This window comes from Rhincodon typus, chromosome 38 (genome assembly GCF_021869965.1).
Source record: "Rhincodon typus isolate 14 chromosome 38, sRhiTyp1.1, whole genome shotgun sequence".
Taxonomy (NCBI): domain Eukaryota; kingdom Metazoa; phylum Chordata; class Chondrichthyes; order Orectolobiformes; family Rhincodontidae; genus Rhincodon; species Rhincodon typus.
Genome location: NC_063369.1, coordinates 2,000,671 through 2,023,157, shown reverse-complemented (window position 1 = coordinate 2,023,157; position 22,487 = coordinate 2,000,671). Strand labels below are relative to the sequence as shown.

At 42.5% G+C, this 22,487-nt stretch overlaps 1 protein-coding gene across 1 annotated transcript in view; it reads left to right on the top strand.

Annotated features, from left to right (window-relative positions):
• The window catches only part of atg4da (autophagy related 4D, cysteine peptidase a), a 69,688-nt gene extending 50,827 nt beyond the window's left edge, over positions 1-18,861 (top strand). Inside the window, exons 2-8 of the mRNA XM_048617791.1 lie at positions 193-617; positions 1,728-1,798; positions 7,338-7,483; positions 7,771-7,849; positions 9,095-9,171; positions 10,837-10,956; positions 12,516-18,861. Coding sequence (XP_048473748.1) covers positions 193-617; positions 1,728-1,798; positions 7,338-7,483; positions 7,771-7,849; positions 9,095-9,171; positions 10,837-10,956; positions 12,516-12,698 — 1,101 coding nt within the window. The 3' untranslated portion in view covers positions 12,699-18,861. The remainder of the gene's footprint in view (positions 1-192; positions 618-1,727; positions 1,799-7,337; positions 7,484-7,770; positions 7,850-9,094; positions 9,172-10,836; positions 10,957-12,515) is intronic.
• The last annotated feature ends 3,626 nt before the right edge of the window (positions 18,862-22,487 follow it).

Below are 22,487 nucleotides of genomic sequence, written 5' to 3'. Positions count from 1 at the left end.
CAGCATCTGCAGTTCCTACTATCTCTGTTGACTAGTGTGCATGTGTTGGGTGAGGACAAGATGAGCCTTGGATACAATATATACCTGTAACTATTCAGTAGGCTACCATTTCCTAGTAATTCTTCTTAGTAAGATCATGAACATTTGCAGTACTGCAGGACAGCCTGGTTCCAGGCAAGTTGTGCTCTGTAGAATGAGTTTGGTGTTTGGTATTGGCAGCTCTGGTTTGAAGCTGATATTTGTCTTTCAGACTGGACATGGCCTGATGTTTTGCTCTCGGTTGAATCCGAAGCTGAATCCAGATCACCATCCAAATCAAACACTTTAAACTGGCCCATCTTCTCTGAGGTCCTTGGCTCACAACTGGATAGAAGTAGAAGCTTCAGGGATACGCAGAGAGCTGCTGTGAAACAAAGACCTGCACAAGCACAGAGACAGACCAACACTGACCAGTACATTATGGACAAAGAGGAACTGGAGCACCGAAAAATTATCTCCTGGTTTGGAGATTACCCCAAAGCTCCATTTGGAGTCCATCAGTTAGTGGAACATGGGAAGAGATCAGGGAAGAAAGCTGGAGACTGGTATGGCCCATCCATTGTAGCCCACATAATCAAGTAAGTGAAGTCTGTCTGCATTAGCAACAACAAAAGAACTTGCATTAATATAACACCTTTTCAAATAATCTGTCTTCAAAAATCCATCAGTTGTAAAATGCTTTGGATAGTGATGATTATGTAGGCAAATGTAGCAGCCAATTTGAGAATTATAAAGTCCCACAACAGTGAATGAGATGGAGACAATAAAGACTGCAGACGCTGGAAGCCAGAGTTTACAGGTGTGAGGCTGGAAAAGCAGAGCAGGTCAGACAGGATCCAAGGAGCAAGTAAGTCAATGTTTTGGGCCAAAACCCATTGACAAAGTCCCAATGAAGGGTTTTGGGGTGAACTGTTGACCTACCTGTTCCTTAGATGCTTTTTGACCTGTGGTGCTTTTCCACCCTCTCACCTGTAGACAGTGAATGAGATGTTGGTTGAGGAATGAATGTCAGAAGGACAGCTGGAATTCCCTGCCATTCTTCGGGTAATGTCATGACATTTCACGTTCACCCAAGCAGATCGACAGGGTCTTGCTTTCATGCCTCGCCTGAATAATGACACTTTCAGAAAGGTGGCACTTCATCAGCACAGTATAGTGCTGCCGCCCTGAGCTGTACTGCAAGTTCCAGTGAGGGGCTTGGCATGTCTTGTGGCTCAACTCACACTTGGCTGACTAGTTTCCGATGTGAAGGATGGGTCAGTGAAAGCAGAAGTTAACTGCAAGATTTTAATGAGAAGTTGCTAGGAGATGAGTCGTAAGTTCCAAATTCTGCAACTGTTTTACTTATTTCCTGACCGGGGATTAGCTCTTCTGATAGTTTGGGATAAGTTAATTGATCAGTGCACAATCCAGTGATGTAAACCAGGTTCTTTTGATCACTGTTCAGAAATTACTTCTGAACAGTGACTGTGCTAGGGCATGATCTGACTGGGACTGCAGTGCCTTTCTAATGCTGTCAGCAAAAACATTAAAGAATGTCACTTGGCTGAGGTGCTGAAAGGCCGCTGACACCTGTAAAGTTGCATGCCAGGATGAATCTGAGGAAGGAGAGCTGAATTGGTTTGCTGTTGTTTTTGTCACTGTAATTTTATTTGACACTCTCCATCCTGGTTCTCCATTTCTTTCAGGAGAGCAGTAGAAAGAGCTGAAGACTCTGAATCGCTTAACATTGCAGTTTACGTGGCACAGGATTGCACAGGTGGGTGTGTCCTGTGAATCTTCCAGGAGGATATGTTCAATACTGCACTGCTTATTACTGAGTGGGGCTAAGAGTCCCTTGTGTTCACTTGTGTTGCTGTTGTGAAATTATGTTTCTCTATACTTCCTTATATATGATACTTGTATTTGCATCATACGGTGAGAGTATTAAATAGCGTGTTAAATTTATATAACAGTTTCCAATAAGCAGAGAGCCCTAACTGAAGGTGAATGGCAAAGGAACTAGAGGGCACTTTGTTTTCACACAGCGAGCTCTTGTGACCTGGACGTAATCTGATTCCATGGTAACATTCAACATTAGCTAAATACGTGAAGGGAAACAAATTCAGGGTGCTGCAGTGGGGTAAATAGTTGGATTGCATAGGCAGGACAGATTGAATGGCCTTTGAGATGCCTCTGTCATATTATGATTCCAGCTGTTCTTTATCTGCCTGGCAAGCTGCATGAATAATCAACCCGTTCTGAAGCCACTGCTACCTGAATTCTCTGCTTGGCTGATTACCAGAGGACCTGTTTGTCAAACTGAGAGGAGCTGATCTTCCCAGAACCATTCTGATTTGTGATTAATTGAAGGGCCCTTTAAGTACATATTTATACAGTACACCGCCAACTCAAAGCCAAACATGCTGGTGTTTGTTGTGGGCATTGGCACTGCTTAACACTGCTATTAGAACTTTTCTAGCACTAAGGAGGGTGGCTCATGGTGATAACGGCCCAAGGCAAATTTCTCCTTTGGGTTTTTCTCCAGTTCCAGTACTGAGCTAAATTTTTTGGGAATTTATTTTTCCTGAGTATTCTTTTTGGGTGAGGAGAATGCTATGAAATAGGCTGAAGTAGCTGCTTTGCCATCCAGCCTTCAGGGGCTGTAATTGGATTTATTTCCTGCAGGACTAGTCATCTGACATTCGGTTCCTCATGCATGAAGTTTTTCTGAAATAACATGGTTCTGCATTCATTTGAAGAATGTGTTGCATTCCAAGTGTTAATTAGTGCAACACTTTCTAGGAAAGAATAGGTGTTGATACATTGTTTCTGCGATGCCACCACTTCTTTGTCAGTTGGGAATGTGTTGTTTTTCTCAAAAATTAAAAAAAATTGTATTTGCATAGCAGCGTTTGTGACCTTAGGATGCCCTAAAGTACCTCTCAGCTACTGGGATGTGAGTGAAGCCTGGGCGCTGTGGCAGTGTGTTTTACATTGCTTTTGTGGGACTTTGCTATGAGATAACCCGATAATCTGGGCTACTCATGTAATGTGAGTATAGACCAGGACACCAGATGAATGCCTCTGTGCTGGTTGAGAGTTTAATGGAATCTTTTACATTTCGACAGAAGGAGCCTCAGTTACCTGAAAGCATGCAGCACTCCCTCAATTCTGCACGGAATTGTTAGTCTAGATTTTGTTTTCAATTCTTTGGAATGGGGTTTGAACTCAGGGTCTCCTAACACAAGGCAAGAATGTTGACTGACATCTACACCCAGCCCTGTGACTGGAGTTCACACTGCCAGTGGAACAAAGTTGACAAATCAGTGTTCTTGCATGAATTAATGGTCACGTGGCAGTGCAGTGATGTTGAATGTTACTCTCTGTCACAATGTGGAGGTGCTGGTGTTGGACTGGCTTAGACAAAGTCAAAAATCACGTAACACCGGTTATATCCAACAAGTTTATTTGAAATCACAAGCTCCCAGCGCAGCCATTTCACCAGGCGCAGTGAGAGGAGAGCACCCAGACAGAGTTTATAAGCAGAGAGATCAAAGGAACGTACAACTGGTGTGAGTGGACTGAACAAACCTAAAATGCCTGACTGCCTCCTGTTGAATCTTTAATCATTCATAAATTCCTGCACTCTAGAAATTGCAGAAGCAGGATATAGAGAACTCTGTTAGAAAGGAGGCGCAAGTTTTGATTAAGATGCAAATTCCAGAATCTGTTTCAAGTCACTGCCCTGAGAAAATTAAAGGATTGCGTATTTCAACACACACATCAAGTTTCTGCAGAAATGCAAGGAAACAAGATCCCAAAAGGACTACAGATCACGAACCCACTCAAGTTGACCTCCAACACAGACTATGCTGAGAGACTCTTCCCTCTCACCTCTCACACACTCCTCAATCATCTCGTACACCAACTCTACAGCAGGTGCCAGAACCTTGAAATTCAGATAGAGGCCATATTCTCAGCTTGCGCCAAAGATGCAGCAGAACAGTTATGAGACACTGCCAAAGCGACGAGGCAACGGAACTACACCATCTACATTTACACCAAGAACAAGAAACTGGAGAAACTTGGCATTACCACCAGCAATAGCTGAGCCTCCCCTGGTACCACCACAGGGAAATCCATCGTCCACTTATCTGCAACTAAACAAGATCGAAGTTATCAGCCGAGGGCTCAATTTCTGCCCCACGACCAAAATGGACCCCATTGGTCTCGCGGCAGACATGGAGGAATTCGTAAGGTGAATGAGGCCCCGGGAATTCTGCCACAAGCTCCAAGATATCAGGAGCAAGCCCAATGAGACAACCAACGAACCGGAACATTTGACAGAGATCCGTGGTGTGGCGACCAAAGAAGAAGGAGTCAAATTGGATCTCTCTGGAAGGCCGCTACCCTAGGCTCAACATGTATCCTCAAGCTGTCAGGGGATGCATTAACGCCAGATACATCAGCCACACTCACAAGGTAGCTCAGAACTCACCACAATACCATCCATGCTCTCAAGACCAATCGCAACATTGTCATCAAACCAGCAGACAAAGGAGGACCCACTGTCATACAGCATAGAATGGACAACTGCAAGGAAGTGTACCAACAACTGAACAACCAGGAACGCTACAGACAACTACCAGCCAATCCGACCAAAGAACACACTCGTCAACTGAACAGACTGATCAAGACTTTTAATCCTGTCCTTCAGAGTATCCTATGCACTGTCATCCCGCGTATTTCCCGCATAGGGGACTTCTGCTACCTTCCAAAGACACACAAAGCTAACACACCTGGATATCCCATCGTATCAGGCAATGGGACCTTGTGTGGGAAACTCTCTGGTTATGTCAAGGGCATCTTGAAACCCATTGTACAAGGACCCCCGCCAGCTTCTGTCGCAACACTACAGATTTCTTAGAGAAACTCAGCACCCATGGACCAGTTGAACCAGGGACATTCCTTGTCACAATGGACATTTTGGCACTCTACCCAAACATGCCCCACAACAACGGCATCGCCACCACAGCCTCAGTACTCAATACCACCAACTGCCAATTTCCAAACGCCATCCTACAACTATTCCACTTCATCCTCGACCACAATGTCTTCACCTTCAACAACCGGTTCTTCATCCAGACACACAGAACAGCCATGGGAACCAGTCTTGCTCCCCAGTATGCCAACATTTTCATTCACAGGTTCGAACAAGACTTCTTTGCTGTGCAGGACTCCAACTAATGCTATACACTAGATACATTGACATTTTCTTCCTTTGGACTCATGGCAAGGAATCACTGAAACAAATACATAGCGATATCAACAAGTTTTATCCCATCATCAGACTTACCATGGACTACTCTTCAGAATCAGTCTCGTTCTTGGACACACGCATCTCCATCAGGGACGGACACCTCAGTACATCACTCTACCGCAAGCCTACGGATAACCTCACGATGCTGCGCTTCTCCAGCTTATATTAATAAAGCCATCTCCTATGGACAAGCCCTGTGCATACACAGGATCTACTCAGATGAGAAGGAACACGATGGACATTTGAAGGTTTTGAAGGATGTCCTCAAGAACAGGATACCATGCTCAAATCATCAATTGCCCGTTCCAGTATGCCACAGCAAAAAACTGCAACAACCACCTCAGATGACAGACCCAGGATACGACCAATAGAGTACCTTTCATTGTCCAGTACTTTGCTGGAGCGGAGAAACTACGCCATGTTCTTCGCAGTTGTCGACAATGAGCACCTCGCCAGGATCTTCCCCACACCTCCACTTCTCACCTTCAAACAACCACCAACTACCCAGCCTTCAGGGCAACATCGACCACAACACCACACAACCCTGCCATGGCAACATCTGTCAGATCATTGACATGGACACTACCATCACACGTGGGAACGCCACCCACCAGGTATACAACAGATACTCGTGTGACTCGGCCAATGTTGTCTATCTCATACGCTGCAGGCAAGGATTGCCAAGGCATGGTATTTGGCGAGACCATGCAGACGCTATGACAATGCATGAACGGACACCGTGCCAGACAGGAGTATTCCCTCCCAGTCGGGGTACACTTCAGCAGTCAAGGGCATTCAGCCTCCAATCTTGGGGTAAGAGTCCTCCAAAGCAGACTTTGAGATACGCACACAACAACGCAGAATTGCCGAGCAGAGACAGATAGCCAAGTTCTGTACTCGTGAAGACGGCCTGAATTGTGAATTGAGGTTCATGTCGCGCTACCGGTGACCCCACCACACTGTTCTGTATCTGTAAAATCTTCCTTACTGTCCTGTTTTCACAGTATCACCTTGATAAATTGTAATGATCTCTCCACCTTAATTAGTTTGTACAGTTTTGGATTACTTAACGGCACTCTCGCATGTCCATGCATGCACATGTATATACACTCACACAGACTCTCTCTCTCGCTCGCACTCATAAACCTATGGGGTGAATTGTTGACTTGCAGATACATTCTATTTTGTTCAAGAAACGCACATTTTGTATTACAGTTAGTCAACTTGCCATTTTTATAAATTCCTGCTTTCAAAATGAAGCCAGCCTGATTCCAGGTTAAAACTGAGACAGATTCTAAACAAGACCTCATCTACAATTCAGTATCTGACCTGAAATGTGACCTTTTATAGATTCCTATCGTTCTGCCTGTTTGAAGTTTGGAAAGTTAGGCAGACACTGATGAAACCTTTTGTTATCTCGGGGCAGTGACTTGAAACAGATTCTGGAATTTGCATCTTAATTGAAACTTGCACCTCCTTTCTAACAGAGTTCTCCATATTCTGCTTCTGCAAATTCTAGAGTGCAGGATTGTACGAATGATTAAAGAGTCAACAGGAGGCAGTCAGGCATTTTAGGTTCGTCCACTCCACTCTCACCAGTTGTATGATCCTTTGGTCTCTCTGCCTGTAAACTCTGTCTGCGTGCTCTCCACTCACTACACCTGATGAAGGAGCAGCGCTCTGGTAGATTGATTTCAAATAAGCCTCTTGGACTATCACCTAATGTTGTGTGATTTTTGACTGTGTCACAGTGAAGGGGAGACTGACTGCTTGATGGATCTGAAACCTTCATGTTATGTTTTAAATGTTTTGTTTCCAAGGTATGCTCCAAGTCTGAATCCTGCAAAGATTGTGCTCAGTGATCCGATATTGATATTTGGAGGGGCAGGTGATCAGTGTTTTTCTGTACACGTAGATTGTATTTTACATGATCCTCCTGGAATGGTTCCTGTGGCATTGTGGATATTGACAATTTTTTTTTCCCTATCTGAGGCAGTGTACAAGGGAGACGTTGTGAATCTCTGTGAGACACAGTTAAAGGGTGAGAAGGTTCCTGGTTTGGATTGGAAGTCTGTCATTATCCTGGTACCTGTTCGACTTGGAGGAGAAAACCTCAATCCAGTGTACATGCAGTGTGTGAAGGTAGGCAAGAAAACTCTGATGGTTGGCTTATTGGTTTTTCCGTGCTTAATGTCTCCCTCATGCACTAAGAGTGGCAATCGCTTGATTTGCTTTTGGAATGCAAAGTTTTTGCATCAGCAACAAACTCTAGCATTCTCTCTGCTCTTGAAGTGCTCTTCTGTTTCTTCTGTTGGTATCCAGTTCTTTACTCATGTGCTGAAATGTTCCTTTCTGTCTCCCATTCATGTGGCCTTGCTAAACAATTATCATGGCAGTGTGCCAGTTGTCTAATCCTTGTTTGTTTGCAGGAGATTCTGAAGCTTGAATGTTGCATTGGAATCATCGGTGGCAAACCAAAACACTCACTTTACTTCATAGGCTTTCAAGGTAGGTGTTCAAGTAGAGTGGGTGTGTTTGTTCAAAGTTGCATGTAGAGGAAAATGAGCAGCAGAGAGAGTAGGGAGTAGTTTGTGAATTAGCATCTTTCTGTAAGTGTGAGAGAGTTGTAGGAAAAGCTGGAATTGTAATGTTGAGACTATTATGTATGAGTGATAATCGTAGTAAGGAAACAAAAGGCTGTGATAAATTTGAAGAGTTAAGTTCAGTGTTGGTACTTAACTGTTAGTAAAAGAGAGGGAGACTTTGAAGAGGGAGCAGAGGGGAAATGACTGGGATGAGAGTAGATCCAAAAATCTTGGTAATGAAATCTCGGGATACATTTTCTTATTTTCTTATTTTTGAGAAGCGCTGGCTCAGTGAATAGAATTTACTACTTACAATAAGGGACTGGATGTTGCCCGTTTTGTTGTTTGAATTCTCTGGAGCTGCCATTTAACCACAAAGGCAAAAAGTTATATTAGATACAAGAAATGTCATCATTGTACAGATTTCTGTGATGCAGGGCGTTTGGGGTTGCTACAGTCTTTAAAAATGAACTTGATTGCTTCCTGAGAGAAGAGAACGTTGCCTTTCCTAACATGACACCATTTAAATAGTGATGTCTCTCACAGGGATTTCCCAGAAGTTTCCAAGCATAGGCCACAGGTTTTCCTTTTGTTTATTTTTAGGCCGTTCCCAGGAATCGGTGCAACGAGGGATGGTCTAAGGAATAACTAGACCAGATTGTTGGGGGGGTGCTTGTTGGCTGAGGGGATTTGGTTCTGATCCTGAAAAGGAAAGCCCCAGGCTTGATCCTGAGGCTTGGCTGCTCTCCCCTGTTTTAATTCTGAATAAAAGGACCTCCTTATTTGTGACCCCAGGCGAGTGTGCAAGCTGCCTGTGACTACTCACTGCTACATCTCTGATTAGTCCCCAGTATCTGCATTCATTTAAGAAGATGGATCAGTTGGGTGAGGTCAGGACATTTAGAGCACTAGATAAAGAGAAACAAGAACGGTATGATTTTTTACTTCAACAGTGGGACAGATTCTGTACTTAGTGCATATATGAGTCATGAGATAGTCATCAGGGACATTCCATTAGTTTTTAATTCCTTTCCTCCCTTGAGGCCTAGGAGTACTGAACACTTACTTTGTCCCTAAACCATGCTAGCCGAGAATACTGTCATCTTCAGTGGATGCCTGAGTCGTTATGAAACAACCAAATTAAGTAATTAGTGTCATCATTTTGCAGATGATTTCCTGCTGTATTTGGACCCTCACTACTGCCAGCCTGTTGTGGATGTAACTAAACATGACTTTGAGTTGGAGGTAAGCAGGGTTATACTGTTAATATGGGCTGCACTCTGTGCCTAGTGCTTACAGGAAAACATAAGCAGATATGCACATTGAGAGCTGGGGAGCTGAAGGTGAATCCACAGCTTCAGGTTTAACATTAGAAGGATGAATTTCTTGGTAAAACCGGTTGTCTCTTTTATTTTAAAACAGTTGCACCTCCTTATTTCCAATAAGATAACTGCATTATCATCACCAAAAGAGGCAGTTGATGGACATGAATTGACCATGAATTGAGAGCATAAGTTTAAGTTGAGAGGGGAAAGATATAAAAGTGACCTAAGGGGGAACTTTTTCATGCAGAGGGTGGTGCATGTATGGAATGAGCAGCCCAGAGGAAGTGGTGGAGGCTGGTACAATTACAATATTTAAAAGCCATCTGGATTGGTACACGAATAGGAAGGGTTTAGAGGGATATGGACCAAACATTGGCAAATGGGACTAGATTTATATAGGATATTTGGCATGGATGAGTTGGACCGAAGGATCTGTTTCTGTGCTGTATGTCTCTATGACTCTGAGTGAGGTTCAGCTGAGGGTCCCCCAGCCCACTTAGACATTGACTAGCCAAAGTAACTCGTTCTCGGATCTGTCATTTTGACCAAGCCATATTAAAAGCTATTGCCTTGTAGGGAGAAGGATGAAGTTGAGGTGTCTACTGACGGCTTTTTTAAAAAAAGCTATCAGTGGAAAATACAATATTTATTGCAAATGAATGTATTTTCACAGTGCTGGTAGGGAAGTTCTAAAATGTTTACCGAGCTACAGTCAGTGAATAGTGATATATTTATAAGTTAGTATGGTTTGTAACTTAAAGAAAGTGGAAATGCTAGAGTTCCTGTATTAGCTTGTCCTTCTGGCTGATAGAGGTCACAGGTTTGAGATCTGAGTTACAACGAGACTTCTCCATTGAATATTTCTCATCTCTCTGTCCAGCCCACTGACTGCTGATTCTGATTCTGATTACAACCCTCAGCAGATATTATAAATGTTTTATTTTCCCTCCTGATGCTTTTTATATGGTCAGAGATTTTCTGTTTGAATCCTTTTGTCCAGTAGACCAGATCCAAGAGGCAATGCTTGTGGTTTGGAGAAGTGAGTACTGATTGACAGCCACATTTCTGAATATATTAGATATAAATTAATCTGTCAGAAGGTACTGATGGTAGTGAAATTTGGATTTCCATTTTAGACAAAGTATTCTTCCCTCCATCCTGTCCTGAAAGCGTTGAATTCTTCCTGGGATGCTGCTCAACAAGGGAAGACTCCCTTCTAGTATCGAACCAGCATTTTCAGCATTTCCATCATTCACATGTTCAAATGCCACAGTTCACCTGTTTGGGTCTATTGCACTGCCTAATGTTCTCTCACTCCACACTGATCAGCAGTGGGAAGCTAAACTCATGATTTATTTACTTACTGCCTAGACTCAGCCTCTTTGCAAATCCTCCAGAGTGCAAATATTTCCTATTTCAGTAATGAGAACTTGAGAGGCATGGAGGAAGATTGAACTGATGTTCTTGAAGATGCCATCATCCAGATGTGTATTGACAGACTTGTTTGAATGTTAGGATGAGGCTAAGTTATTTCAGTTAAAAACAGAACTGTTTCTTAATGAACGATTGTTTTTTTTTCTTACAGTCATTTCATTGCATCTCTCCAAGAAAACTGTCCTTCAGTAAGATGGATCCCAGCTGTACCATCGGGTTTTATGCAAAGACTAAGGAGGACTTTGAAAACTTGTGTAAAACTGTCACAATGGTGAGTGTCACTTCATTCTGAGCAGTAAGTCTGTTTCACATCCTTTGTTACTGATTTGAAATGGTTCATGAGGAAATGAAATGTGCTAAATGCTGTGACCTTAACTCAGTAACATACAATGTACAGAACTGAAAATAACCTTTCACATATTTGTTTCTGTGTTACTTCCAATAACGTGCCAGAGATGTCTTCTGGTTTCTTCCACATTCACTCGTGGGACATGGGTGTCGCTGGCTGTGAGTTGCCCTTGAACTGTGGTCCAGTCCATTGCACCAATTGAGTCTGGCAAAGGGGAAGGATCAACTTTACAAAGAGAGCTGCACTCCTGGTATTCCTGGAGCATGTTGATGAGCCTCAGTGCTCTGCAGTGCTTGATGAGGTTCCACATGGAAGGCTGCTAGTTAAACTCTGTGGAGATTCAGGGCATAACTTGAGGGGTTGGCTGTAGGAAACTATAGGTATCATTAGTGGAAACATTGTTGAGCTCTCATGGAGAGGAGCATTAAATTGGGAATTGGTGCTCTGTGTTGATCGTTAGTGACATGGATTCAGGAGCAGAATATAAATGATATACCACACCACAGTTGCAGGGGCAGTCGCATAAACTTACTGAATAGCTTAAACAAAATGCATGAGTGGACAGAATAATGGCAGGTGAAATTTAACACAGCAAAACATGAATGCAATACATTGCATGGGCTAACTAACTAACTAATAAAGGATGAAGCCGAGGGAGACTCGGGAGCCTGAGCAGATTATGATTATGTTCTGCATTATGAACTAACACAGAACAGCATTTAATGAAGTCATCAGGTTTTTGAGTGATACTTGCAGAACAGCACAGCCTGACAAAAGTGATCAGACTGGGGCTCTGATCATGCTGCACTGTAAGCAGAAACCAGTTCTCATTACTGAAACAGGAAATATTTGCACTCTGGAGGATTTGCAAAGAAAGAAATACTGGATTGGGGTTAGTGTCGGGGACCTAGGATGTGAGGTTAGCCAAGAGAAATGTGATACCTTCAACCTGGAAATAAACCTGTTGAAAGATCTTTGTAAACGGGTGTAAGATTTTTTTAAAGTTAATCTAAAATACATGCACACATTATTAATAATTGGGAGTAGGTTGAAGTCAAAACTCAGGAGGTATCTACAGAATAATCTGAAGCAGCAATTGAGGGACCGCAAGGTGTTTCTGTACAAATGAATTAAGATGGAACAAATTACCCATCTCATCAATAAATATCTTGCAAATCTCCAGTCAGTTTGAGCCAATGTGTAGGGGCTTGCCCCCGTCTGTTTAGTTGATTCAGAGTTGATGCCCACTGTCATGGAAGTTTTCCCATCACCTAGTTCCCTCACTTTAAACTTCCTCTCTACTTAACTTGGTTTGGGGGCGATGAGGGGGGGAACAGAAACAACTCACCAATGTTGCCAATATTCTCAAAGCCAGCTCCTTTTTAAATTGTTGGTCATTGACACTAAATCTATTCTCTGTCAGTTTGACTCTGTTAACAGGGTAAGATTCTGATCTAGTATCTTGCATTTTATTTTTCTAGGTGTTGGGCTCCTCATCATTGAAAGAGAAGTACCCTATTTTCACTTTTGCAAGGGGCTGTGCTCAGGATTATGGTCTGGATGAACTCTGCACTCTCAAACCGGATAAAACTGTGCTAATCTCCAAATCTGGAAGACCAGGAAAGTCAAGACAGAGCAGCACTGATGAATTTGTCTTTCTGTGATGAGCAAATGGACTCAATTAGATATCTGTGCCTGCTATATTTCAGCAGGGTCTAAATTAGGAGCCTCGTGGAGTGTTCCTTTATTTAAATTCCATTGCCTTTCCATGAAGGGGCTGGTGCCCTGAGGGGAGATTGCCTCCTCTCTCGGCGACTTTTTTTCTGACACTGGTGTTAGCTGTCTACCTGACCACGCATCATCCGGTTGGGTTTTCCTTCTTTTGTAGCAGTGCTAGTGCTGCACAAGTCTGTTGTGAATCTGTAGGGTATAGGTTTTTGGACAAGTTGTCAATTGCAAACTGACTAGTACTGTTTGAAGTAAAATCTGATACGGGTAACACAAAAGGCTCACCTGTTGCTATGTTGTGTAGGATGACTTTCATGAGGGTAGGAGTGTTTAGTGACAGCAGTCCTTCATCTCACCAGTCTTTAGTGTGTGAGTCCAAACTTTGAATGGCAGGGGATTCGTTCTTCAGCTGGAGGATTGCTGGCCCTGAGCTGAATCCAATGTTCTTTATAATTCGAGGAGCTCAGAATCCTGACTCGCGGTGGCTCTTCCCAGGGTCTGACAGTTGGATGTGAATGCTCCCTGAGTGGATTGGCAAATTCAGCACAGAATCAAGCAAGTCCATCTTTAATTTGCATGCTTTTTTCCCCCCACTGTTCGTCCCAGGTAAGTACTGCCATCAGCCCAAAGGGGAGTGTGATGTTACTTCACTCCCACATGTATACTTGTTGATACACACAGACCAGTCTCTCACGTGTGTGTAAACTTATAACCTGCCATTTTACAGCACAGATTGGTGGGTCTGCAACATTCCTGACTTGCCTACACATTCTGTTGACAGTGTTGTGATTGGAATATTCTTAGTATCTTTGGAGCCACACTCTTAGGTGGGGAAACAGGAGTAAAATCTTTCATTCTGTAAGATTGAGGTTAACATGAATTATTTTGCATCGAACAGGAGAAGAATTGGTGCTGGCACGGTTATTAAACCTGTCCTCGCGTTGTGCCAAATCCAAACACACAACTCCTTTAACTTTTGTCTCTCAGTGCTCCCAATGTGATTTAATTTGTTTTTTTAATGGTGAAAGGAGAATTGGATGAGGCACCTTTCACCTCCTGGGACCTGGATTCAAAGGTGACGGGATGGAAGTGGTTGCTGCCTGCAAGCATCTTCTGTAAGAAGCTTTGACTAGCTGCAAGGTTCAACACTGATTGTCACTTGGATACAGGGTGTCAGTGTGGGAAATGGAAAAGACCTGTGTCAGAGAGGCTGTCTCCTGTGGTTTGTATTCAGGCACAAAATTGTAGTAGAAAAGAACTTTGTTCTACATTTACCGAAACTGTACCTGACAGCTCAGTCTGCGAATGAGAGATGGTCATAACGGAAAGTTTGATCTCTGTATGACATGCAGATCCAACACTGCTACCTAACTCAAACCAGCAGAATGTCACTTTTCTTAATTGATCAAACAGTTAAGAGCTGGATTAATGCAAAATTATTTATGTTGTGTTATTTATTTCATAAGGTCCAATTCCTGCATTGTGGACGTGTGTGTTTTGGAAAAAGCTGGTTCATTTGAAGTATAGGTGTCTTTATTTCCTTGTATCTACACCCTCCCAGCCTACTGTCTCTTTACCCCCGGCCCCTGGACGAGGATTGTTTGCATGCTAGTAATACTCTCAATGTTTGCTAGTAGGATTTCCTGCACCAGTATAATTTGACAGAAACATAGCTGGACTGGGATTATTTGTCTTTGACAGTACCCCCTCAGGTCATTTAGAAATGTGAGAAGTACCAAATTGACCCTCCAGTTAAAGCAGGAGATCTTATTTTTAAATTCCTTTTATTTTCTGGCAGGGAATCTCAGTGCAGCAGTTTTTGGGTTTGTTGCTGTAGCGGTTGGTTTTGCATGCTGCCTCATATATGCTTGCAACCTGAAGCTGATGTGACTACCAGGGTGCAGTGGAAATTTTAGAATAATGTTTGGAAACTTGAGAGTGTTGCTAGACGCATTGCTAAGTCACCTGCTTTTCTTTCAGACAATTCTCATTTATTATTTGCAGTCGCTAAAGAATATCACACATTGTTTGTGATTAGCAATCTTTTAAACAAATTAGCTTAATTTCCGCTAGACCTGGTAGTGATTGAATTTATATCTCAATCTATTCCAGCTACTGAAGATTTTGCTGTCTTTAACGGACTATTAGTGTTTTTGTCTGAACGATATTATAACTGATGGTTTCATTTGGAAGTCTTTGTAATACCGTCGTGCCTGTGTGTAATGACGAAGCTAAAAAGCCAGATACTGCCTTTAGGAATGTTGCTTGGCTGAAAGAAGTGAGCTCCTTCGAGACAGGAGTGAGACCAACTTGCAAGGACTTGGGGAGCAGAGAGGGTGTTCTGGCCAGAGCAGGGAATGCTCCCACTCCAAGATTATCCACAGCTTAGAGATGCTCAAGTTTCAGAACAAAACTAGGAAAACTGATTTATAAAGAGCCCAGTATAATCTCACTGTCACCACTTTAGAATGGGTGTCCTCGTCTGATGCATAGCCTTTAGCATTGCTGTTGCAAAACCTTTTAATATTTACCTCTGTTCATTAAATCTATTCATTGTTGCATTTTGGTCTTCCACGAGAGAAACACGAGGCAAAACCTTCATAAGAGCAGGGCTGCCAGTCTTAATTTTTGTGTAACGTTAGAATGTATTCTCAAATAGTTTCTTTTTCTGTGGAAGTGTTGTGGTAGAGAAAGGAGGTACTTCTATCAGTTTGCAGAATAATTTCAGATATCTTTTACAGAAGCCATTTTATGTTGCAAATTTTTTAATTCTTTAAGAATTTGGATAATAGGAAGTTAAAAGCCTGTTTAGGTTTCAATGGCTCACCTGTGATTTCTGTTACGTATCTTTTTAGTCTAACTGGAACGTTAATGAAGTTGTTATAATTTAGCTGTACCTATTGAGAGTTCCTCATGGGTGTGGCTTACTGTGGCGTATATGGGGCACTGCCAGTTTAAATTTCATTGAACAGCAGAATTAACACAAAGGGTTGGGGGGACACCAGGTTGGCTTCTGTATGCTTTCCAGATAGATGCCAACTCCTGCTCTTGAGCAGCAGCAGGAGGAGGAGTGAGATGGTGTTCTGTGTGTAATGTTGTTTTCTTGATTTCACCCATTGATAGAGGTGTCTTCATTTCTACTTAATCGGTCACTCTCCACTTTCCTAAGCAAACTCAAATATATAGTTACTGCCTGTTGTACTAATGACTGTAATTCTGCTCTTTTCTGATTACCTTGACTATTTCCATAGCAAAATCCAGTCCTTCCATTTGTTGTAGGCTTTGGGTTAGATTGTCAGAATATATACAAACACTCCTCACTTACTGAAGCTGTGTTGCCTGAATGCTGACTCTGCGCAAGGATGGTTAACTAGCTCAGGTAGAACCAGCTCTACCTTCCCTTCGTCAATTCACTGGAGTTTGTCACATGCCCTAATGTGAAATAGTTATATCCTTAAATCTCAGTCCATCCAAAGTAGAGAAAATAATTAGATTGCTGCTTCTGTTTGATTGATGTGGGGGTGCCAGTGTTGGACTAGGGTGGACAAGATCAGAAGTCACACAATGCCAGGTTATAGTGCAAGAAGCTTATTTGAAATCACAAGCTTTCAGAGCAGCGCTTGGACTGTAACCTGATTTCATGTGACTTGTGTCTTGAATGGGCTGTTTATAACTGAGAAATTGTTATTGTTCTATTCTCCCGTTTTGTCTGCCATCACCACCCCTCCAAACCAGTATGCACTCATGGAACTCCTGTCATTGGTGTTCAGCTGGATGTTCAAGAGCAGGGTACTTTCCCGGTGTCTTGGCCAACATTCCTTCCTTAATTAACTCCATTAGAACAAATTTAGCATCTCATTGCTGTTTGTGTGCAGAATGCTGCATTGGTATAACTATTGTCTAAGAAGCACTTTGAGTTATTTGAGAAATGTGTTAAGCTGCTATACAATCAAGTTCTTCTTCCAGCATATGAGTTAAATTGTTGCTTCAGCAGGATTGAACCCTGGCAACGTTGTTTCCTGAGCACCATCTGCTTTGTACTGTCAGTGAGCACGTTGTGTGAGAGTGCTGTGCTGGAAGCTTTTTCACCGAGTTCAGTCTGACTCAAGCTCACCACTCTAACTCTTTGCCTGGATATATCTTGAACTACTTTTATTAATTTGATCAATAAACAGAATTGATTCAGTATTCAGAGCAGGGAAAAAGTTCCAGGGATGGTTAGAGCTATCACCAAGAGCTGAGAAGGTTGGCTTCTGTATGCTTTCCAGATAGATGCCAACTCTTGCTCTTGAACAGCAGGAGGAGTGAGATGGTGTTCTATGTGCAATGTTTTTTTGATTTCACCCATTGATAGAGGTATCTTCATTTCTACTTTTGTGGTTTTGTTCCTCCTCGCTCACCCATCCAAGCATGGACTCATTGCTGGGATAAATATTGCATCTTGTACCTCTACCAACTCCCTGATCATGCATGTGAATCGTTGGATGTGCAGAGAAGCTGTGTAACTGTGGAAGATGTTACTGCCTGATCCCTAACAATGGGAGAAATCAGGTAAGAGGCAAATCCCTTCACACCTCGCCATGATTCTAAGACACAGGGCAGGGCAGACCAGACCAGAAGAGTTATAGAAATCATGATCTTCCTGACTCAGCCAGCATCCTTATCTTTCAACTGTTACAAAGGTTTTCCCTCTTTGTTTGAAGAAAACTCCTTGCATGACTCTGCAAAATCACACTAGAATGGTAATTGCTGGGCTGGCTGGTTTTAGTGCTCTGTGTCACCTGGTTACAGATTTCCAAATGATGTAAATGAAATCCTGCAGGGCTAAAGAAAAATATCAAGTGTATAATTTATCCTCGGCTTTTGCTGTACTTGCAATATTTTATTTCCAATTCCTAACTCTGAAATGAAGAATCAGCTTACCTTGGAATGAGCAGGGAATTGGGATCCATCATCTTGATGGCCACTGCTTTGTCTGAGAGGAGATTGAATTGTTTGTGTCGTAATGGTGTTTGTATTCCCACTGTTACTGAAATCTGTTCATTGATGCTTTTGTGCACGAACTACTGAAAGCAATTGTTCTAACACTGTTATTTTAGTAGGGCCTGTGTTGACTGTCCAAATTAATTTTATAGGTCGCTTAGTGCACCACTGTGTGATGAACAATGTGGGTTCGTCCCTGGTATATGCTGAGATTTGCTGAACTCAGCTGGAGATTTGGTGCACCTGGATTAAAGGAAGTAAATCACCCAGGGTTTTATTCCCAAATACTGCACAGTAACTCTGCTGGAATATGTATGGGAGCACAAGGTGAGGATCAGCACCAACTGATCACACACTAGGGTGAGGTTTCCAAGCATGGCTGGCACGGAACCAGACCTCATGGGTCAGCAGCTTTGGAAAAGCACCAAGGTGAAGAGGTTAAAATTAACTCTGCATTTATCCTTCTGCGGCCATGCTCCCTTCAGACCAAGAAGCAGGTCTGGCTTCAGCTTTTGGTGAACTGTTTCCCAAACACAAAATCAACACAGACCTTCCTAAAACCAGTTGCGATACTGTTTGACCAGACATTTTCACCTGGGAGTGTCTCCAATCCCACGGTAACACTAGTGGGCTTTAACCCTTTGAGGATGTGGTTTTGGTGGGAGACTGGAGAGGAGAAAGTGCCTCCTCCTCCCATAGTCCTTACAAATCTTATAGCAGATGGGGAGAGTGGAGCACTTCACTGACCACTCTGTCATGTCCTTAAGATCACAGCTGTGCACTTGTGGTCCCATTTCACACGACACGTAGCATTAAAGGGACAGAGTGGGGTGGTTTAAACATAACTCACTAGAAAGAGAATTATTTTTCTCTAGATGTTCAGATTTTTTTTTAAAAGTATGGGAATGAAGGGACTTGTGCAAAAGTCTCAAGATTAAAAAGCAGTGTAGATGTCTGAAATTGCAGTATTTTTAGATCTGTTGTGCAAACGATAACCACATTCTTCAAGGGGCTCAAGCTCCATTTCTTTCTAATTTATGTTTGTTCAGAAATAAACTCTGTTAACTTGAAGCTGCTTAGCAGTTTGAAATAAATGAAAATAGCCATTTGACAGTCCCTATACTCCAGCTTCTATTGTTTTATTGACAGACTTGAGATCTAAAAGGATCTAACCAAACCATATACTGACACGTATCAAGATAAATAGTCTGAAGAGTGGTGCAGAAGGTGCTTAATAAGTTAAAAGTATGATCAAATACATAGGGCAGCAAAGCAAAGGGGATGTTCGGTGTGTTAAAATCCTCTTTTGTATTGAGCAAGCTGATAATTTACACCTTTCGATTTCTGAAGTTTAATGAGATTGGTGACCTGATTTATTCTGGGGGGGAGTCACTGAGAAGGACATGGATTGTCTTGATTGCATGGGGGAGGGGCTCTGTGCCCCCATGAACAATCCCTGAAATTGTTACAATTCAAAACCAGACCACCAGATGCTCATAAGATTTAGCAAACTTCTCACTTCATTGCCTGCACAGGATAACTTATGAATTCTGAATCCTGACTCCAGCCCTTGGCAAGCTATTAATTCTCAAAATTTCCTCCTGAGTTCTGACAGTCATCCAACTGCTCAACAGCTCAGCCCCCTGCACAGAACCTCCTCATTCAGCTGCTGTGTAACAGCACCCCTAACATAGAGTTTGCCCTTTATCTTCACCTTCAGTAACCTCTCAACTGTCCCAAGTCAAAAATTTAAAAAAAAAACTTGTAATAAGCCCCTCCAGTGCAGGGCAGTATTGAATGTTGCTTCCATTCGTGGACTGCTGGCTTGGTCAGGACAAAGAATGGATACAAATAGAGGACTTTGTGACAAATGTCATCAAAGACCCTGTTTGGAATAAATGATGGGGAATGTATATATACATGGTGATCAGTGGTGAGACTGGGTTACCAGGGAGGGTGATTAAGGACCTTGGGGGTCACCTACCAGAAACCTGCATGTTGCAGAAGGGGGAGCTCATGTAAGGTCAAATAAGCTGCAACTCTAGCTACAATCTGTGATCATTCAACAATGCTTCATTCAGTTTCAAAAGTTTATTGAACTTAGATTTTCAGGATTATGAAAAACATTCTGTAGATTGGGAAAATCAAATTGGCATGGTTTGCCATGAGGAAGAATTCATAGTGTATCTGGGACAGTTTCCTGAACCAATATGCTGCAAATCAGGCTATTTCGGACCTGGAGGTATGCACTGAGGGAGGTTTAATAAATGATCTGAGTAGAGGGGGTGGGGTTGCCTTGTTAGTAAGAAATGAAATTTACATTGTTAACAAGAAAAGTGATACTGTCGGAAGGTAGAGGATCTGTGTGGTTAGAGCTGAGGATTGGCAAAGGGAAAAAGACCCTGACTGAGGTTATTTAAAGGCCTCCTAGCAGTAGTCAGGATGTGGGAAAGAAAGTAAATCAGGAGATAGAAAAGGCATGTAAGAAAGGCACTACTATAATCATAGGGAACTTCAATGTGCAGGTGGATTAGGAAAATCGGGTTGGTAGCAGATCCCAAGAAAAGGAATTCATGGAATGTCTATGAGATGGTTTTTTTTTTTTTGGGAGCACCTTGTGGTAGACCCCACTAGGGAAAGCAATTCTCAATGTAGTGATGTGTAATGAAGGGGTGGGAGGGGGCAGAAGATTAAATGTGAGTAAGCTAGCTAGAAATATAAAAAGATTGCAATAAGTTTTTTTAGATGTATGGAAGAGAGGCATAAATAGACATTAGACTACAGGGAAATGAGGCTGGAGAAATAGTAACGGAGAACAAAGAAATGGCAGAAGAACTGAATATGTATTTTATACAAGTTTTCACAGTGGAAGGCAGCAGCAGTATACCAGAAATTCAAAAGGGTCAAGGACAGAGGACTACCATGGTCATCCTAAGGAGAAGGTACTCGGGAAGCTGACGTGTCTGAAGGCAGATAAATTACCTGAAGCAGATGGACTACACCATAGAACATAGAACATTACAGCGCGGTACAGGCCCTCCGGCCCTCGATGTTGCGCCGACCTGTGAAACCAATCTGAAGCCCATCTAACCTAAACTATTCCATTATCATCCATATGTTTATCCAATTACCATTTAAATGCCCTTAAAGTTGGCGAGTCTACTACTTTTGCAGGCAGGGCATTCCATGCCCTTACTACTCCGAGTAAAGAACCTACATCTGTCCTATATCTATCACCCCTCAATTGAAAGCTATGAGTTCTAAGGAAGGTGGTTGAGCCACAGCTTCATCAAGGAGAGGTTATGACTGACAAAGCTGTTAGAATTCTTTGAGGTGGCAATGAGCAAGTTAGGCAAAGGAGAGCCAGAGGTTGCTCAATAAGATGAGCCTATGGTGTTAGGGGCAAGGAATTGGTGTGGATAGAGGATTGGCTGACTGGCAGAAGGCAGAGAGTAAGGTAAAGGGGTCTTTTTCAGGATGGCAGCCAGTGACTAGTGGAGTTCTGCAGTTTTGGGATCACAACAATCACATCCAACATTTAACTACCTGGAGGAAGGAACTGAGGGCATTGTTGCTAAGTTTGCAGATGATACAAAGCAATGTGGAAGGACAGGTAGTGTTGAGGAGGTATGGAGGCTGCAGAAAGACTTGGACAGGCTGGGAGAGTGGGCAAAGAAGTGGCAGATAGTAAACAATGTTGGAAATTGTGAGGTTATACACTTAAGTAGGAAGAATAAGGGCATTTTTAAAACTGGGAAAGTCTTTGGAAATCTGAAGCCCAAATTGACTTGAGTCCTAGTTCAGGATTCCAATAAGGTTAACATGAAGGTTGGCAGTTAGGAAGGCAAATGCAATGTTAGTGTTCATTTCAAGAGGTCTAGAATACAAGAGCAGAGATGTACTGCTAAAGCTTTATAAGGCTTTGGTGTTTGGAATATTTGTGAGCAATTTTGAACCCTGTATGTAAGGAAGGATGTGTTATCTTTGGAGGGAGTCCAGAGGAGGTTTACAAGAAAGATCTCAGAGATGAAGGACTTGTCATTATGAGGAGCGGTTGAGGACTCTGGGTCTGTACTCTAGAGTTTAGAAAGATGAGGGGTGCTTTCACTAAAACTTGCAGAATACTGAGAGGCCTGGATACTGTGGATATGGAGAAGATGTTTCCATTGGTAGGAGAGACTCTGAGCCGAGGTCCTGACTGCTGCAGAAGGCTTTGGTGGCCAAGTGATTAAAGACAGAAATAAATAGGTTCTTGACTAGTAAGGCTATCAAGGGTTATGGGAAGAAGGCTGGAGAATGGGATTGAGAAACATATAAGCTATGAGCAAATGGCAGAGCCAAATGGCCTAATTCTGCTCATGTATCATATGCTGTTATGCCCTAGGGAACAGTGATCATAACATGATGCAACTCAGCATTCAGTTTTGAGTTGACACCTTGGTCAGGAGCAACTGTTAGAAACTTAAATATGAAAAATTATGTACAAACAGCAATAGGCCATTCAAGCCAGTTTTGCAATTCAGGAAGATCATGGTTGATCTGTGGCCTAACCCCATACACCTATTGTTGGCCCATATTCCTCCACGCCTTTGCTTAACAAATTTATCTACCTCTGATTTAAAACAACTGATTCAGCATCCACTGTCATTTGTGGAAGAGCATTCCAAACATCTGCCACCTTTTGTGTGTAGAAAAGCTTCCTAACATCTTCTGAAACATCTAGCCTAATTCTCAGTGTATGC